Source organism: Vitis vinifera, chromosome 2 (genome assembly GCF_030704535.1).
Source record: "Vitis vinifera cultivar Pinot Noir 40024 chromosome 2, ASM3070453v1".
In the NCBI taxonomy this organism is placed as follows: Eukaryota; Viridiplantae; Streptophyta; class Magnoliopsida; order Vitales; family Vitaceae; genus Vitis; species Vitis vinifera.
Genome location: NC_081806.1, coordinates 1,616,846 through 1,634,560, shown reverse-complemented (window position 1 = coordinate 1,634,560; position 17,715 = coordinate 1,616,846). Strand labels below are relative to the sequence as shown.

General features: G+C 38.4%; 4 protein-coding genes across 4 annotated transcripts; 2 read left to right on the top strand and 2 right to left on the bottom strand.

Moving 5' to 3' along the window:
• Positions 1-274: 274 nt before the first annotated feature.
• Positions 275-5,747, bottom strand: LOC100258086 (26S proteasome non-ATPase regulatory subunit 8 homolog A). The gene is made up of 6 exons (XM_002264219.4): positions 5,553-5,747; positions 4,762-4,840; positions 3,690-3,792; positions 2,677-2,940; positions 1,380-1,491; positions 275-618 (listed from the first exon to the last, which is right to left on the bottom strand). The coding sequence occupies exons 1-6, from the start codon at positions 5,655-5,657 to the stop codon at positions 478-480; spliced, it is 804 nt and encodes a 267-aa protein (XP_002264255.1). The 5' UTR covers positions 5,658-5,747; the 3' UTR covers positions 275-477.
• Positions 5,748-6,296: 549 nt separating this feature from the next.
• On the top strand, positions 6,297-9,580 carry LOC100244408 (small ribosomal subunit protein bS6c). The gene is made up of 2 exons (XM_002264304.4): positions 6,297-6,722; positions 9,164-9,580. Exons 1-2 carry the CDS (start codon positions 6,363-6,365, stop codon positions 9,401-9,403), a joined length of 600 nt encoding a protein of 199 aa, XP_002264340.1. The 5' UTR covers positions 6,297-6,362; the 3' UTR covers positions 9,404-9,580.
• Positions 9,581-11,858: 2,278 nt separating this feature from the next.
• On the top strand, positions 11,859-15,492 carry LOC100266728 (probable E3 ubiquitin-protein ligase RHA4A). Its single transcript, XM_002264113.4, has 3 exons — positions 11,859-12,895; positions 13,003-13,088; positions 13,904-15,492. The coding sequence occupies exons 1-3, from the start codon at positions 12,677-12,679 to the stop codon at positions 14,343-14,345; spliced, it is 747 nt and encodes a 248-aa protein (XP_002264149.1). The 5' UTR covers positions 11,859-12,676; the 3' UTR covers positions 14,346-15,492.
• Positions 14,365-17,715, bottom strand: LOC100261528 (cellulose synthase-like protein G3). The gene is made up of 6 exons (XM_002264153.5): positions 17,026-17,715; positions 16,654-16,803; positions 16,110-16,235; positions 15,549-15,977; positions 15,082-15,429; positions 14,365-15,004 (listed from the first exon to the last, which is right to left on the bottom strand). The coding sequence occupies exons 1-6, from the start codon at positions 17,596-17,598 to the stop codon at positions 14,462-14,464; spliced, it is 2,169 nt and encodes a 722-aa protein (XP_002264189.1). The 5' UTR covers positions 17,599-17,715; the 3' UTR covers positions 14,365-14,461.

Below are 17,715 nucleotides of genomic sequence, written 5' to 3'. Positions count from 1 at the left end.
AAACCACGACAAAAATGGGAGTTTTTTTTTGGCTAATAACATAATTATCATTGATTATTGACCCAATTTTCGTATTGAAGTAGATACACTTCATGTACTTTTTGTGGAGATTACAGGCCTAGTTTTATGAATGCTGAGCCTGATGGACCCCAATTCTTCACAGATACCTACTGGCAGAATCTGATGAGGACCCAAAAGAGTACTTTGCTGACACAATTTGTATCCATCCCTTACCCAATCCGTGATCTCATTAATGAAATAGGTAAGTCAGTACTGAAGAAATCATCCAGGCATTCAGAAAATAGGAATCTCCAAAAGTATTGGTTTCAAAACAGAATTGATTAAAATACAAAAGTGTGTAACTTTCTCCCGAGCATTTGGTATCACCAGTTCTGTGTTCTAAAATGGAGAGAAAAAACACTTTTAGACTGAGCAAATTCGAATAGAAAGGAGGAAACGAAAAAACTGAAGAGCCTCTTAAACAATCCGCTCCAACTCCCTTGCGTAGCTGAGTGTCTGGTTAATGAGTTGCAGAGACGGAATCTCTTTGCAGGGTGCAGATTCTTTCGCCCTCTGGAAAAACACATGGCCGTTCTTTATCTCCCACTCAGGATGCTCCTGCAAGCAGATGATAATTCAAATGCTCATCAAAGATTCCCTTCATTCAGTAAAGAGTACAAGAGCAACTGTATTGCAATTCTGGTGCATGATATGTGTGGCACTGGTAATGCAATATAAAACAAATGCACAGGCTTACAGTCGGTGATATTTTCTTATGTCGGAATCACAATAATCTCATAGAACTTCAATTAAAATTTTTCTTCCTCTAGACACATGTTTGTTAATTCCATTTGTCTGTTCCTCCTGTACTATGCAACATACCTTTGCAATTTTTTGAGACAAACAAGAAAGTTTTAGCTAACTTAAGCGAAGACATTACACAACCCTTACAAGAAATTTCGGTTCCTAAATCATTGGTGTGAATATAACGACTTACACAAGTAGTTATGTCAGGATAGAAGAGATAAACCTATATTGCATGCATTGAGCAATTTGGGGCTTGATTTGTTAGATCTATAGTTGGTGTTGCTTGACATATTTTGCTTAAACAAGAAAATCCACGGTCTGATGCAACATGAGAATATAGAAACTGTATCCAGAACCAGAAAAGCAATCATTGACAGCAAATCTATCCAACTAAATCATGGTAGCCTATTGACATTTAATGGTAGGGGCTGTTCACAGTAATAAAGGGGGAGCATCCAAAATTACAAATGTGAAAAAAATGCAAATAATGTATTTAAAGCCGCTTTTGCAGGAAAAAGGATAATTAGACATCTAGTAATTTAAAGATATTGTTGTAGCAAAACAATATTTACCTCCTTGATATATTCAAAAAGTTCTTGGTCAGAAGAGAACAGCAACATATGTCGGGCATCATTGATTGAAAGATAGTCGTATGCCTTTTCACTGCACCCAGCTATTTCATCCCTACAAGTGACCAAAAAATAAACACTTTTATTAAAAGAGGAACAAAATAGATATTAAACAAAATAAAGCACTTAAAATGATACTTTTCAGAGAAGATAATACAGATTTTGAACAGTGGGCTAAGGAATTGGATGAAAGTGTTGTTTTCTACCAGGCAACTATTTCCAGAGAGTTTAAAAGACAGCATTTCATGGTTTTGATTATCATCACCAAATATGTAACAGACGGTGATATTGAAAATGATACTTTTCAGAGAAGATAATACAGATTTTGAACAGTGGGCTAAGGAATTGGATGAAAGTGTTGTTTTCTACCAGGCAACTATTTCCAGAGAGTTTAAAAGACAGCATTTCATGGTTTTGATTATCATCACCAAATATGTAACAGACGGTGATATTGAAAATGACTCAGATTCACCACAACGAGATTTTGTAAACATGTGTGAGATTCCATAAACATGGACAGTAACAATTGTAATGTGCCTCATAGGTTAAAAAGAATTCACATATGACAAAAATTTAAGATTTTGCATTTACATAGCATACTATCATTGGAGACAGATCATGATCATGATAAAAGTCTCTCTCTCTCTCTCTCTCTCTCTCTCTCTCTCTCCCTTTTGGGTGTGTGATAAATGAGAATAACATGATAAGTTGGAAGTTTAACACAGGACATGGGCTGATATAGAGTTGGATAATGTAACAAGTAGTCCATAGCCAACCTCAACTAGCTTTGTTGAGTTGAATATTGTATGTTGTCAATCATAACCACACAAATTCGACAAACCAACCCAGAAGAATCTAAATTCATTTAATTCAGATGACCATTTCATTTGCACAGATCATTCTGCAACAAGATTCACGTGAAAAAGAAGTAAAACCCATCAGGATGCACTTAATTTTAACATGATACAATCTAAATCCACATTTGAATTAACTCTTGGATGTTGCCACCAATAAACATTTTATGAATAATTACCTTTATGTTACCATCTAATAGAACAAGACAGTACACTTATATCCAACCACCCATCCCAACAAAGTCAAACACCACCTGCCCTCAACATAAAAAGGAAAGGAAAGGAAGGAAAATATGCAAAGTCGGTGGCTTGTGTGTGGTTGGTTATCGTTTTAAATTTCCTGAAATTTATTAACCCCTTCTAGAGGCTCAAGTCAAAGTTTTTACCTGACTGTCTTCGCCAGCAGATCCATGAAATAAACATAAGTTTCATGGGGCACTGTCTGTCTAGCACTCAACACACGATTGTAAGCTCCTTCCATGAAAGATTGTTCCAATTCAACTGCATGCTTGATGCAAGCGTTCTCTAGAGCAGTGGCAGAAAGCAGTTCCAATTCAGTGTGGAATTCAGCTATTCTGTTTTGAACAAGAAGTCTCAACAGGTTGAGGCCCAAAATTGGATACTCCTGAGGGGAGGGTGGAAGGCGACCACTGTTCCATCAGAAGAGGAAGTCACAAAAATCAGTTTCTTGATAAGAAAGAGCAAGATAACAATCTAAGAGAATACATTGAAGGGGTGCAACTAATTTACATGAGAAATATTCAAGCCAAACATAACTTAGTGGAAAAATGATAGATGAAACACACTAGCAAGAAGAAGTCAAGCAACCTATCAATCAAATAAGGGGAAGGAAGTGGCAGGGGGTGAGGGGAGGGGATGGAGGGGTTTTTGTTGAAACCCACTCTGTGATAGGATCACAACCACACTAATAGAGGTTTAAAATTCAATTCAGAAATCCGCTCATCCTAAAAAAAATCCTACAAGTTTCTCCGCCTCCAAAAGCACCCAGCTAAATAGGGTGTCATGCACCTAACTTTTTTTGACTCTTCTTCTTGAAGATGTCCCTGCCTGAGAGAATGGGTAATTGCCCATCCAACTCAAAGCAAAAATAACACCCTGTTTTGACAGAACTTGGATGCAGGTGGGTTCTCTGAACCAGCCATCAAAAAACATAAGTAATATTGTATGCATCATGGCCAATAATATTTGAGCATTTTTGGTTCTTCCAGAGGGAAAACAATGATGATGACAACAACAAACCACAAAGACAATCAAAACCGCCCATGGGTCTGATCCAACAGGAGCTGTACAGAACTCTTTTAATTAGCAGTACCTGAATTATTATTATTAATTTAAAATGCAACTTCAAATATGGCTTAAACAGAGCAGAAAGAATTACCCTGTATCTGTATAATAAGGTTTCAACTGAAAGAAATCCCTCTCAAACGCATCCTGATCCTCTGTCTTGACACTTAGGACAACAGCATGCTCATATATATCCCCTGAAATTCAGCCACAGAAGTTGTGAGTGGAAATTCTCTAAATCAAACATTTAGGGGAAATTCTCTAAATCAAACATTTAGTAACAACCCTACACCCTATAACAAATAATGTTTATATTGGTACAACAGTCCTAATTTCTACTGTAGAATATGCACTACACCTCTATTATGAAGTTCATATACCCTTGCTTATGCATATCACACAATGGGTCATTGTTTAATTTAAAATGTTTTTACCACATTACTTAGATATTTACATCATCCTCTGAATTTAACATTTCCAAATTTGACAAATTGTCACATCATTTTTTTCTTTATTTTTTTTGTAGAAAGATGCATTCTACAAATGTACCATCGGAACCTGTAACACTATAACATATATTCCAAAACCCTCAATAACACAGGTCATTGAAAGGTTAAGTTTATTATTATCATTACTCTATGATTGATCCTTCCATTGAAATAGATAGAAGAGCTTCAAGAATAACCCTTGTCCACTTAGTCCAAGGTTCTTCAGAAGATTGATCATAATAGGAACATAATTGAATAAAAGAACTTTTTAGCTCATAATATGTATATATATATATATATTCATTGCCCATTACATATCACAAAAAAACACAATTGCCAATCAAACATGATAAAAATGGAGATTTTTTTTTTTTTTTTGATAGGTAAAGAAAAGATCTATTAAAAAGAGATGCCAAAGGAGTGACTCAAGGTATGCAATAACCATACACCCAAAAGACGCTCATAATATTTTTTATTTTTCCAATCAAACATGATAAAAAATGGAGATGCAGAAAATAGGATAAGAATATCCATGTTTTGATTGCTTTTTCACGTTACCCGTACACACGAGCAGGGAAAGTCAAGAATTACTAGAGAATAGGGTCTACTGACAATTGCTATATCAATAGAAAAAAGAATAAAAAACATAACCGATAGGTTAGAGGTCAAGAACTATACTTGCTATTTTCAACTCATGAACTGCATTGGGGGAGTCCTCAAACAATGGTGGAAGACTTCTAAATTCCGTCAGCAAAACCTGCATAATGACAACAAAATAACCAAACCATATAGTAATTCCAAACACCTAAACAAATTATAACTTCACAAAAAATAAATTTCAGCTGTCTTCATTCCTCTCATAAATCACAAGAAGTCTGAAACAACCAATACCTCAACAATTCAAGTACAAACTCCCTCAAGAATTCATATTTTTTTTTTATAAAAAAACCGACCATTAAAATTGTAAGCATTGATTTAGAAATAGATAGGTGGAAGGGTTATTTTGTTTTATAAACCTTTACAATGCAGGCTGTTACTCATTATGGCCTCCAGAATTCAAAAACGTGGTCTTCCACTGCTCCACCAATACCAAGAAGAAGCCCACATCCCTCCGATTTTGTAACAGAACAAATTTCAAGAGTATGCAGGTACTACACTACCAAATTTTAACACAAATCTCCTCTTGAAAAAGGAAAAAAAAAAAACTTTCGAGCAACAAATCTAAAATCACAGAACCAAGTTGAACAACTTAACCCCCCCCCCCCCCCCCTCAAACAAAAAAAATAAAAATAAAACCACGGAAGACTGCATTAAAATTCTGGAGTTCTACGATCTAACTCAACCGAACCTCGGATCGACAAACTCCACAAAAATTTCTCAGAAATCGATGTAGTTTACAAAGAAGAAAACAATAAATGAAAGGAGACGACAAGAAATGAGTGAAATGGGAAGAGATTAGGGTTTCATACCTTGAGTTGGGAGAGGAGTTTGGTGCAAGTGTCAAAATCGCTCCTCACAAACGCCGCTTTGAAGCGCTCCAACCCCTGCGACACCTCTCTCAGCTTCGGATCCATTTCTCTACTACCCCTCTTCTCCTCTGTCTTCTCGCTTCTCTCTCCCCTATGTCTCTGTATGTAGCTTCGTTTCTTGCGTTGGAAGAAATATCAAATATCACAAATTTATGGACTAGAACTGGGCCGAGGCCAGCCTGAGTCTCACTACTCATTATGGACCGGGCTGGTTGGGCTCGTCTCTGCTCAGAAATAGTTCATAGAAGCCCGCACCATCGGTTTGACTCCGGTTGAAAAACATAACCTACTCAATATGAAATTGGGCTAAGGTCAAGGCATCTAGAATCATGATGTAAATTTGGTTTTTTTGGATTTAAAAAATCAATGTTTAGAAATAAAAATAAAATATTTTTGAAAATAATTAAAATATTAAAAAAGTTTTATTATCTGAAATTTTAAAAATTTTAAAAATAAATGTTAAAAATATGAAACAAATCCATATTTTTTTTGTATATTTGAGAAAGAATTGTATCACAAGGCATGTAATCAATCTTATAATAAATATTAAATTACATAAAATTTAATTATGATTAAAGTCCAAATCATGAATGGTTGAAGATTTATGATTGGAATGTAGATTGGTTGGGCCGAACCCGGCCCATCGCACAAGTTTCAAAGGGATCAACTTCTAACCTGCGCCGGGGGCGCAGAGCACGCGGCCTTATCTATATCTTTTTTTCACTGAACCAGAGCTCACTGAGAACAGCAATGGCGTCTCCTTCGCTCCCGTCTTCTTCACTCCTTTCTCGCTTCTCTTCCGCTCAATCTTCTCCACCAATCACCAGTTTCACAGTTTTCTCGGGAAAACAGAGGTTCATTTACCATCCCAGGAGAGCCCCAGGCCTCTCCATTAGAGCCCTAACCCTAGATTTCTCCGGCTCCTTCTTCGAGGGCGGATTCGGGTCCGACGACGACCCGAATTCCCCTCCCGGACCGGGCATTGCGGCGGTGGAGGACAAGGATGAGCCCCAGTGTCCCCCCGGGCTCCGCCAATACGAGACCATGGCGGTTCTCAGGCCCGACATGTCGGAGGACGAGAGACTCGCGCTTACGCAGAAGTACGAGGAGGTAAGAAAATCGGGCCTTTGCTTAGTTGCTGAGAAAACTCGGGCGAGAAAAGAAAATTGGGGTTTTGAATTTTTGTTTTGGAAGATAGTAAAAAGGTGAAGTTAAATGAGCCACATAGGTGTCAAATTGATGAACTTGGATTTCTTTAATCACTGCATTTTCTCAGTGGCCAAACAGAAAAGAACCAGAGGAATATCAAATTGGGTTGAAGTCTATAAGAGCTTGGATAAGGGTGCGGAAATGAGTCTAATTAATTTGATTAACTGGGAGAATAGAAGATTTCCGATTTCAATAGGTTTCGATTTCTTTCAAAGTTTTAGTTTTTGCATTGTGCAGAAGAACTGAAGAAAGAAATTTTTTGTCATTCCATAAAAAATCTATATGTTTATCTGTTTGAACCCCTTCTGAATAATGACGTGCACAATCTTTCCCTATATTGATAATGGGAGTGCATAATAGTTGTCAACATCACTGCTGCGTTTGATACCGATTTAGGGGTTTAGGAAGGATTTCATGTTTGTTTACTCTGTAACTGTGAAAAAAACACAAGTGAATTATGCCTTTTTGTCATCGAATCTGTTCTGGGGTTGGTATTTTGTTCATTACATACTCTCTGTGGTTCTTCAACTTAGAAACTCGTATAATGAAATTCAGCATATGCAGACATGTTTAGCGCGGTCTCGGGACTAGATTTAGGGAGTTGTCAATTGTCATGTCTAATTGGTTGTTACCATGCACCATGGCCATTGATCATAACTTCTAAACACTAGGATGAAGTTGGATCTTGCTCGAGATGTAATTGTGAAATGAGAACTTCTAATTAAAGGGATGAAGTTTGATCTTGTTTGAGATATAATTACAAAATAAGCTAGCGCTTGAGGCTTGGCTCAAGTGGTAAAGGTGGGAGGGTTCGTGGGAGGTTCTAAGTTTAAGTACTTGTGGGGACAAATTTCACAAGACACAACAATGATCGGAAAATGAGAGATGTGGAAGCTTTGTTTAGAAGATTAAACGGACAAGTGCTTAGAAGGGATGATGAGGATGTCATGAATTGGTGGACTTCAAAGAAAAACCTCTTCACTGTTAAGTCCTTTTACTCCTCCCTAGCTCCTTGCAATGTTAGAGAGTTCCCTTCAAGTATTGTTTGGAACCATTGGGTATCGAAGAAGGTGAGCATTTTTGCTTCGTAAGCTTTTTGGGGGAGAATTTTAATTATGGATTAACTGAAAAGGAGGGGATGATTTTTACCAAGTAGGTGCTTTATATGCAAAACTGAAGAGGAATCGGCAAATCATTTACTTCTTCATTGTCCCAAGGCAACCATGATTTGACAGCTTATCTTTGCTCTTTTTGATGTTCAGTGGGTTATGTCCTTTCCCATCAAGGATTCCTTAGTTAGTTGGCATGACTCTTTTGTTGGGGAGAAAAGGAAAAAAAACATGGAATGCAGTCCCATTGTGTTTATTTTGGTCCCTATGGAGGGAGAGAAATAGAAAAGCCTTTGAAGACACCGAACTAACGGACCAAGCTATTTTATGGTCCTTTTTGTACATGCTTTTTGGGTTGGGTCAGGGTTAATGTTGACTCTAGCTCGTGGTCTTTACTTGATTTCATTGATTCGTTGGGGTGTAAGTAAGTTGGTGGTTTTCGTTTTCCTTCTCTTTTTTAGCCTTTTAGCCTTGTGTACATCGTGTATACTTTTTAGGTGTATATTTTTTGGCTTTCTTAATACAATTGCGTTTACTTATCAAAAAAAAAAAGAAAAGAAAAGAAAAGAAAAGTACCTGTGGGGACAAAAAGTTACCTATAAGAGATTGAAAACATGAAATAAGCCATATCTGTGAGATCGTGCAATTAAGGTGCGAGGTATAGAAATGATTTCTTTTCCATAAGTGCCTTAAGTTTTCCAAATATTTCAACCCTACTCATGCACGAATTGTTTCACATAGTTGTGTTCTCTGGTTAGTTACAACCTATCCCTGTATCCTCTAGTGACCAAATCATCCCACACTATAGCATGAAGAGAGGAATTGTAAATGTATGCTTCTGGTATTTAGGGGCGAGGATTCAAAAACGTATTGGTGGAACTTTTTGTTAGTTATTACGTATGAAGTAGTTGAAATTTTTTCGGACCACGGTGTTTCTGGATAGAACCTTTCTACTTCAATAATGGCTAGGTTTTTATCAACAAAGGAACAGTCCACTGGGAATTGAAGGATGAATTTTTTTTTTTTTGACATAATTATGTTCTTTCATTCTTCTTTTCTTTCTTTCTTGGTCATGTTGATGGAGCTAAGTCAGGAAAGTTAATGTATAATTCATTCAGGAATTACGCTTCTGCTATCTGGTGTGAAAAATTATGATAAGAGTATGATTCTTTAAAGCACTATCCTCTTGTAATTTTATTTGGAGAGCCTTGTTAATGGGTGCTCAAATTGCAGTTGCTTGTTGCTGGGGGTGGCATGTATGTGGAGGTATTCAACAGAGGGGTCATTCCTCTAGCCTACAGCATCAAGAAGAAAAACAAGGCAGGAGAAAGCAACACTTACTTGGATGGTATTTACCTCCTTTTCACCTATTTTACCAAACCTGAGTCCATGGAAGTTCTTGAAGCAACACTGACAGCAGATGATGATGTCATCCGATCATCCAGTTTCAAAATAAGGAAACGAAAATATTAGTTTGGTTTGACTCATTTGTGTAGCTCCAAGAGGAAGATGAATGGGAAAGGAAAGTTACATGTACTTTTTGAGCTCTTGTGTTGTGGATCTTTTCTCTTCCCCAACTTTTTGTTGATTAATCAATTTTTTTGTAACATACTCAATTTAGTGGCAATGAAAGATATGTTGTTGTCAGAAGTTGCAGATTTGCAGGATTGATTCTGCAATTGGGTAAGGGAAATTACAGAGCAGCCTCTTTAGTCCTAGCCTTGTGGAAGTACATTTCCAAGCAGGAAATCAAACTAAGGCGTAGGACATGGGTGTGCACATACGATTCATTTGAGGAATCTGAGTGCTAGTTTGTGATGATATCTAGATCCTTAACACTGAAGTGTTTCTCTTTGTCATAATCATCTGGTCCTTGTCCCCTTGGCCCCTTGGCCGGCTTAGAAATGATATGGAAACACGTGTTCTTTAGGGTGTGCTAATGGGCTGAATTGGTAGTTTGGTTCACTAAATCGTGTAGATATAAAGGTAGATCTCTGGCTTTTAGAGACTGAGTCAGATGGAGCCCAAGAATCCAACTTTTGAACATCGAATCTAATAATCTATGCATAATTGTCCTACAACCAGTCACAGATCAAGCCTCTTTTAAACTCATCCTCCCATATCTCCTTTGTCCCAGCCCTACAGGTCTCTCTGTATATTTCTCCATAGAAAATGGGTCCGTATCAGTTGCATCTGATCTCTTGGTAGTCTGGACTAGGATAGGCATGCCAATGCCCATTGTGACAGAAGATCTTCCTTCCAACATCCGGCCTATAACATTAAATCCCCCGAAACAAGTTGTTCATCTAATCAGCATACCAGTATGAAAAAGAGTAAAAAAATTAAAGACAATGGTTCAGGTATTTGTCCTCCTTAAAGAGCACCAATAATATCTGCTAATATTTAACTATTGTTTTAATCACAAAAATGTTGAGTGTGTCTCCGCTAATGATACTTATGTGACTTTAACACTAAAGCCAGTTTAGATAGGATCTAGTTAGTAGAAAATGAAAGTGTAGATTCGATCTCAGTGACTCAGTCATCACCTATCAGTACCTGGAATTGAATTCTTTTTCATTTGTTATAATTTTACAGCTGCCCATTTCTGGGATTCTTAGAACAAAAGTAGAAGCACTTTTTGTGTGTTGAAAACAAAATACATAAGATAGAACAGATGAGTCTCATATCTAGGCAAATCGGATTTAGTGGTGTCGTTTGAGATCTTATTTCATGATCCACCACCAACAGTAAGATCTCTGCAATCTTAGTAAAGGAAATGCCACATGAAGACTGCATCCTTGAAAAAGATGTAAGAGATAAATAAAAATAGTGCAGATAGTGAGTGTGGGTCTCAAATCATGGAAGGCAATATTTTGCTTTGTCCTGATACATCAAAAGGTCAAATTAAAAAGTCCTTTTTATGTAAAGCACTCTATATTGTAATTGATGCCTTCCACCACATCACAATAATGTAGCTGGAGAAGCCCAATCAAACTTGGTTGTCTGCAGTCACCCAATGCGAAGAACTCAGCAGTCCATGCCTCAAATTTCAGAAAATTGAAACCACCCCATGTTGAAACTAGTCACCTTTTGGAAGTTTTTTGTGATATTTAATCTGGAAAACATTTAGCTGCAGCGATAGACTCACCTGAGTTCTTGGTTGGTCTGAACGCCTACCTTGCTAACTTGAAACTTCTCAATAGATTCTGAAAAATCAATGGGCAAACTTGTTTGTCCGTTGCTTTGCCTTTGCAAGAAGAAACTTTCATCATATTAGCAAGTACTAGATAGCCATGCTTTAGTGATATTTTAGTTATCGATTGGGCGGTGTTTATGTAATGATGAAAAGTTCAAAGCACAAATGTCACTTTAGTATAATGCATGAGAGAATCCAAGCCCTTTTCTCCGACAAGAATAGGTTCTTTGATTTCATTAATATGTAGAGGAAACGTTTGGCCCCAATAACCATTTCCATGTGTAGAGCTTAACTATTTTTTGCCAACTTCTTTTCCTCTTCTCTTTTAAGGTGAAAATAAAGTCAGCTTTGTTGTGAAAATCACCCCCTAATGATTTGCTTTCTCCCATGATAAAAGTTTCTAGGTGGTTAGGCATATCAGAAGCAATATTTGTGAGGTTAGGTTTGATGTCTAGAACACCCAATATGCCGTGTTTCCATGTGCCTAATGATATTAGTGGGCTCAAGTGCTCAGAAATGGACAAAGACATTAATGAAATGGAAAAGTATTATTTAGTTATTGACAATGAGTTCAACCCACCTTGCTGCTCCCATGTTTTGTGTTGGTTAAAGGTTGTTAGGCCATTGACATGACAACCAAGGATCAGATCAAATGATCTTATCTCGAACTTCCCTTAAGCAAGCTTTACTTATCCTTTAAGTTTGCCTACTTCTAATAGGTCTTTTGATTTCTTTGCCGCAACTGTCATTTTTCGTGGAGCATTCTCTGGGCATCTTTATACATAGCAGAGGTTAGTATTTGAGATATGAAAAGAATTTTAGGTTTAGCCGAGTTTTCATGCATCTTTGTCTGTGAAAAAATGTTCTGCCCCACTTATGTTAAAGGAGGTTCCAAATCTTTAATCTCTTCTACTTTAGTGTTCACTTTGTAGAGTGCTTTAACATGCTTTTCAGGCAATGGGAAAGCCTTTGGTTAGACAAAACTTAATGTGGTTAGTTACCATTTCCCTTTTACCCACCAGTCACTGAACCAGTCAACTTTCTTTTCATCAACCTGGAAAATTCTGTATCCTTAGCAAGGGAAAAAAATGTAATCATGTTTGGGCTGGGTCCGTGCGATGAGGATGAGAACAAATGGGCTTGAGTGCTGGATATGGGGCCCATATTTTCAGTGGAGAGGCATGTGTTTGTCCCATCATGGAAAAAAGAGAGAATATATATGACCATGTATTCGTGTTCTCAAAAGCTATTTGATGGCTTCTATTTTATAGAACAAAGTTGTATTGTTTAGTGTCCTTTTCCAAATCCAATACAAATCCTCATACACAAGATCTTTCTCCCTCTATTTTATAACCAAAGCAACACTATTAATAGGCCTTTCACTGTATCACAAAAATATCCTTCTGCACCATCTCTCTTTCAATCCCAGTGATAAACCCCATCATAACTCTCTCTCCATAAATACTCCCAAATAGGCCTTTGTACTTCTCTCATCTCTGCAAATCTCATCAAGCATTAATCTCTCTGGTTTTTTAGAAGCTTAGATACAGATGGGTCTTCCTCAAACTCCGACTCCTACTCATCTCTATCCTGAAGCACTTCAACTTAAGCTTTACCAGGCCTTCATATTTTCAATCCCAATTCTCTTCTCCATTATTCTGTTTCTGCTGTTTTACTTGTTCTACCTCAAGAGGAGGGCTTCCACTTCCTCATCTACTGCACCAATACTTCCAAGCAGTATGAATCAAGCAGCTTCATTTCTCTCCCCAGTAAGTCCTCTATCTCCTTCTCTCGCTCTCATGTTTGTGCAGCTTTTTTTTTGTAATTTGATATGAATTTGTGGAATATCAATCTTTATATTCTGATGTTTCTGTAGTCATGTGAGATCGGTTTGAAGGGAGAGCTCAAAGGCAAGCTTCCAACAATCTTGTTTGATGACGAATTGAAGGCAAGGGACTCACTGTAAGTTTTCGTATTTCACATTCTCATTACGGGATTTTTGCAAAGCTGTAGTGCTAGTATTCCGCCCACAACTTGGTAAGCACGCCAAAAAGTGAACTCTGAGGTTGCCAATAACAACGGTTACTCTAAGTATACACACCTTTTCAACATTTTTTGTGGACATATTTCTTCCTTAAAAACCCAAGAAGGCATGCAAAGTTGTTCTTGGATCCTGGCCTGCACTCTATACCACACTTTGCCCAGAGCCAGGTACAAGTTCCATTTTTTTTTTCCCCTGAATTTGAGTTCGAATCTCCAATGACATCCACTATTTTCTGAAGAGCACTGGTCCAAACCATGACCATTAGAAACAAGAAGTATGACATGAATGACATCTTTAGATTTTGCCCAGAAAAAAGAAAAGAAAGGTTTAAATCCCCTTTTAAATATTGACCTCCCAATGTTAAAAGTAGGACAAGCATCAATATACAACCTCAGTGTGAAATCCCTTAATTATTGGTTTTGTTGATGATGAAGTTGAACCAAACATTATAATCACTAGAAGAAGAAATGTGTTTATTAATACTCAATCAACCATCGGTGCCCTCCTATGAAAGATAATTAGAACTTAACAGAGGTAGAAATCATTGTGCTTATACCAGTTTCCCAGCAAAAGATTGTGATGATCCGATAATTATTTGGCTCCACTTTTAGATAGCCAGATGATTGTTTATCACTTCACATATTATTCCATTAGAAATTTTTTTTATCAAGTTTGCCTATTGCAGCATGACTTGAACTGAATCTAATTAATGGAACTTCTGAAAATTTCACAGATGTTGTGTTTGCCTGGGAGAATTTGAAATCAAAGAGGAGTTACACCAGGTTCCGTCGTGCAAACATGTGTTTCATGCCGACTGCATATACCACTGGCTTCGTACAAACTCTACTTGTCCACTCTGTCGCTGCTCTGTCTTCCCCAATACCAAAGCAGGCAATCCAGTGTCCCCTGTTAGATCCGAGCATCCCGATAACCAGAACTCCAACCAGCACAGACAAAATGTCTCTTCACAGCAACAAGAAGAAAACATTGGTGTTAGGTTGGATATCTCTGATTCTTCCAGTGGACAGCAGATGGTACCAACAGACGGATCTTCTAGCTCGAGTTTAAGAGAGCCTGGCAGATCGTCTGAGTTGCCCACTTGCATGGACAGTGAAATGGGTTATCGGGACCAAGAATCAATTGTTCTTCACATTGAAACACACTCAGAAATCTGAGGGAAGTTGAGTGGAGTAGTTTAGAGATTGATTGCTAGTTTATTAATATCATCAGGGAGTACAAGGTAACGTAAACAGTACAGACTAGAACTCGAAAACAATTCTATAGAGACAAGTCAAAATGCCATAGAGGATGCTGAGTAGAGAGCCCATGCTAGAACTACAGAAATCACAGTGATTTTCAGAGGCAATTTCCCTTGGTCTCTCCTCCAGGCCATGGCTTCATATACTGGCCAGCAGTTCACCACTGCAAAACCAGCCAAGAACATTTGAAGAAACACATCTTCTAGGCTTCTTTGCCTGCAGGCTTTTGCGAAGCCGGATAGGAATGCGACCAAGTTGATTATAGCTGCTGTGGTTAGCGGCAAGAAAATCGGGGATGGGACTCCAAACTCGAAGATCCCCTTCTGGTATCGCTTGCTTTGTTCTTCTTCAACCACCTTGCTCGTCACATTAAACCCAAATGTGGAAATGCCAACATACTTCAGCAAGTACTCAACCAACCCGAACGTGAAACTCGATAGTCCCCTCATAATCCACGCCCTCTGGTGGTTCCACCACCTCTGTGTCGGCCTGCCGGATAATAGAAACTCAAGATAGTCTTGTCCATAGGCTCCAAGGAAAAGAACCACATATAACAAAAACCAAGGATCTGATATCTGTAAAACCATGTTGAGTTTTCTTAGTTGAAATCGACTCAATATTATAATGCTAATGGATGCATAGATGGGCATACCTTTGGGAATATTGAGGCAGAATTGAGCAGAGCTAGCTGGGGGAGAAAGGCATAGATGGTGAACGGAATCCCCCAAATGGCCCAGAAGGTATAATGAGCAAAACATAGCCCTGAAAGGAGGCTTATTGATCGGACTCCAAAGGTGATTGGGCTATATCTGGAGAAGGCAACTTCAAGAAGGCCAACTGACCATCTCATGGTTTGATTCAGAAAATCATGGAGGTTGATGGGTGACTCCCCTAGAAATGCAGGCCTTTTAGGATTACAATAAATGGACTTCCATCCTTCACATTGCATCAGACAGCTTGTGTACAAGTCCTCAACCAAAGTGCCATACCTAAAGCCCATCTGCAAATTGTAGAAAACAAAAAATGAATCCAAATTTGTGCTCAAAAACTGGTGTTCCTACAAGGGTTTTGTTTGTTTTCCTCACGAAAATGCAAATTAGTACAAGTAACTAAGCCTACCTTTCTGCCCCATTTGGTTTGGTTCTCATACTTGCAGCCTGCGACATGGTGTGCCATTGCCAAAACCTCTCTGGACTTGATTGAATGGCTAACCTGCCGACCCTGGTTCATTTCTGGGGTTTCAGATGGGCAACCATAGAAGACTCTTCGCCGGAAAAAACCTCCAGAACCTGCATGAAAGGGGCCGGCTAGCCCATCCATTCCAGGCATATGAACTTCAAACGAATGCCTCATTTCACCACCATAGATATCATTCTTGTTGATCCCATGGAAAACCTGAGGAAACTGAATGTACCCTAGTTTTGGATCCATGGAAGGATCTAAAAGGTAGCACAGCGCCCGCAGAGGCGTTTGTGGATCGTTGGAGTACATGTCGCTATCCAGGGTTAGGATCACTGGTGCATTTGTCATGATGGCTGATACTCGGAGCTTCAAAATTTAAACAAAATTGGCATAAGCATGATGATAGGCGATTCAGGTTGATTAAAGGGAAAAAAATAGACAGTGGGGGTGACAAAAATTGATGTGGATTTGTATTGAAACATGAGCTCTAAATCTTACCAGGACGTTAAGGGCACCAGCCTTGAAATTGTGGGGAGAATCTGTGTTTTTCTCTCTGGAGATGTACACAAGGTTTGGCATCCCATGGCCAGTGGCATCGTTGTCTTTGCCATATTCTAATAGTACCTGTTTTCAGGGCTTGTAGGAATGCATTTCGTTACATTTGCTGCTGAAAATGTATAGAGATCAATGTAGATTCTACTAAATATAGGGGATTAATTTTCATTAAAGATATTTAAAAGAATATTGATTAAAATATGAAAATTTTGAAATCATTTTCAAATTTATGGTATTTTTAAGGAATCAAATTGAAAATTGTTGTCTGAAGAGACAATTTCAAATAAATTTTGAAGTTATATTTTATTTATTTTTTAACAATATAATTTACATATTTAAATTGAAATGATCTCTTTGAAAGACAAGAGAGCGGGTTTTGAAAAATCCTTTACGGCTTGGGCCCATTTATAAATTGGCGTGATGTAAATGGGAGGGGACACTCTCTAACAACTACACGTGACCGATGAGAAGTTCCATGAAGATGGACCTGAACTACTGGAGGATGGTTCTGAGGAGTGAATCCATCTGTCCATCTGCTGAGAGCTTCACTTTCTCCTTGCTTGGTGATATAATCATGGCTGATGCTCCCTCTCTTTATCACATTCTCCACCCTCACTCTCATGCTCTCATACATCGTCTGCATACATAATTGACAAATCATTTTGGTTAGCTTTTCAATCGGTTCTTTTCTCCACAAATATTACTATATGTATATTTTTATTAATTTTTGTAAGGTGGTAGTTAATTAATTTTAGTTTTGAATGGTAGGTCAAACGTGAAATGCTAAAAATTTCATATGGTCCCATTTTCTGTTTACCTATGCTTGTCAGCCCATGACATAGTTGTGGAAGAAATTTACCTTAATCTGATCGGTCTCTGGGAACCTGGAGGGGTTGGAGGATCCAAAATGTGCCTTTGGACACCTCTCCACAACCTTGTTCTTCCTGCAATAAGGCAGCCAGTGGGCGGCAAACCTAGCAGCCTCCATGAAAGCAAAGAGGGTGAACTTGGAACCTCCATCATCCGATACATACACCGACAACTTCTCTATCGGATAATCATATGCCATCACAGAAAGAGCTGTGTTCACCACACCCATAGGTGGCTCCTTGTATGGATCAGCAGTGCATATAAACACATCCAGCCCCGGATAATCACTCTCCTTGACGTAATGCTCAAGGTGTTCGATGAAAACCTGACGATGGGTTGGATACATGCGAAAAGCCTGTGCGGTCACCCACATAAAAGCTAGGATTGAATCAGCCAGAAGAAGGAAGATGGGGACCATGGAGGTGGACTGGAGTAGATCAATGAAATGGTGATAGAGTAGAGCTAAGATGGCGCAAGAGTAGAGAAGTGCGAATGCTCGGTTTATGCCGGCCCGGGGCATAAGCAGCTGGGTGTGAAGAGGAGGGCGTTGGCTGCCTGCCATTGTTTTGGTGGTTATGGAGATGGATGGTTGATGATGCTGTGCTGATTTCGTCTCTTATATAGAGGAAATGGGCAACGGATTCTTGTGTTCTTCAGCCAAATCCATGAGGAGAGATAA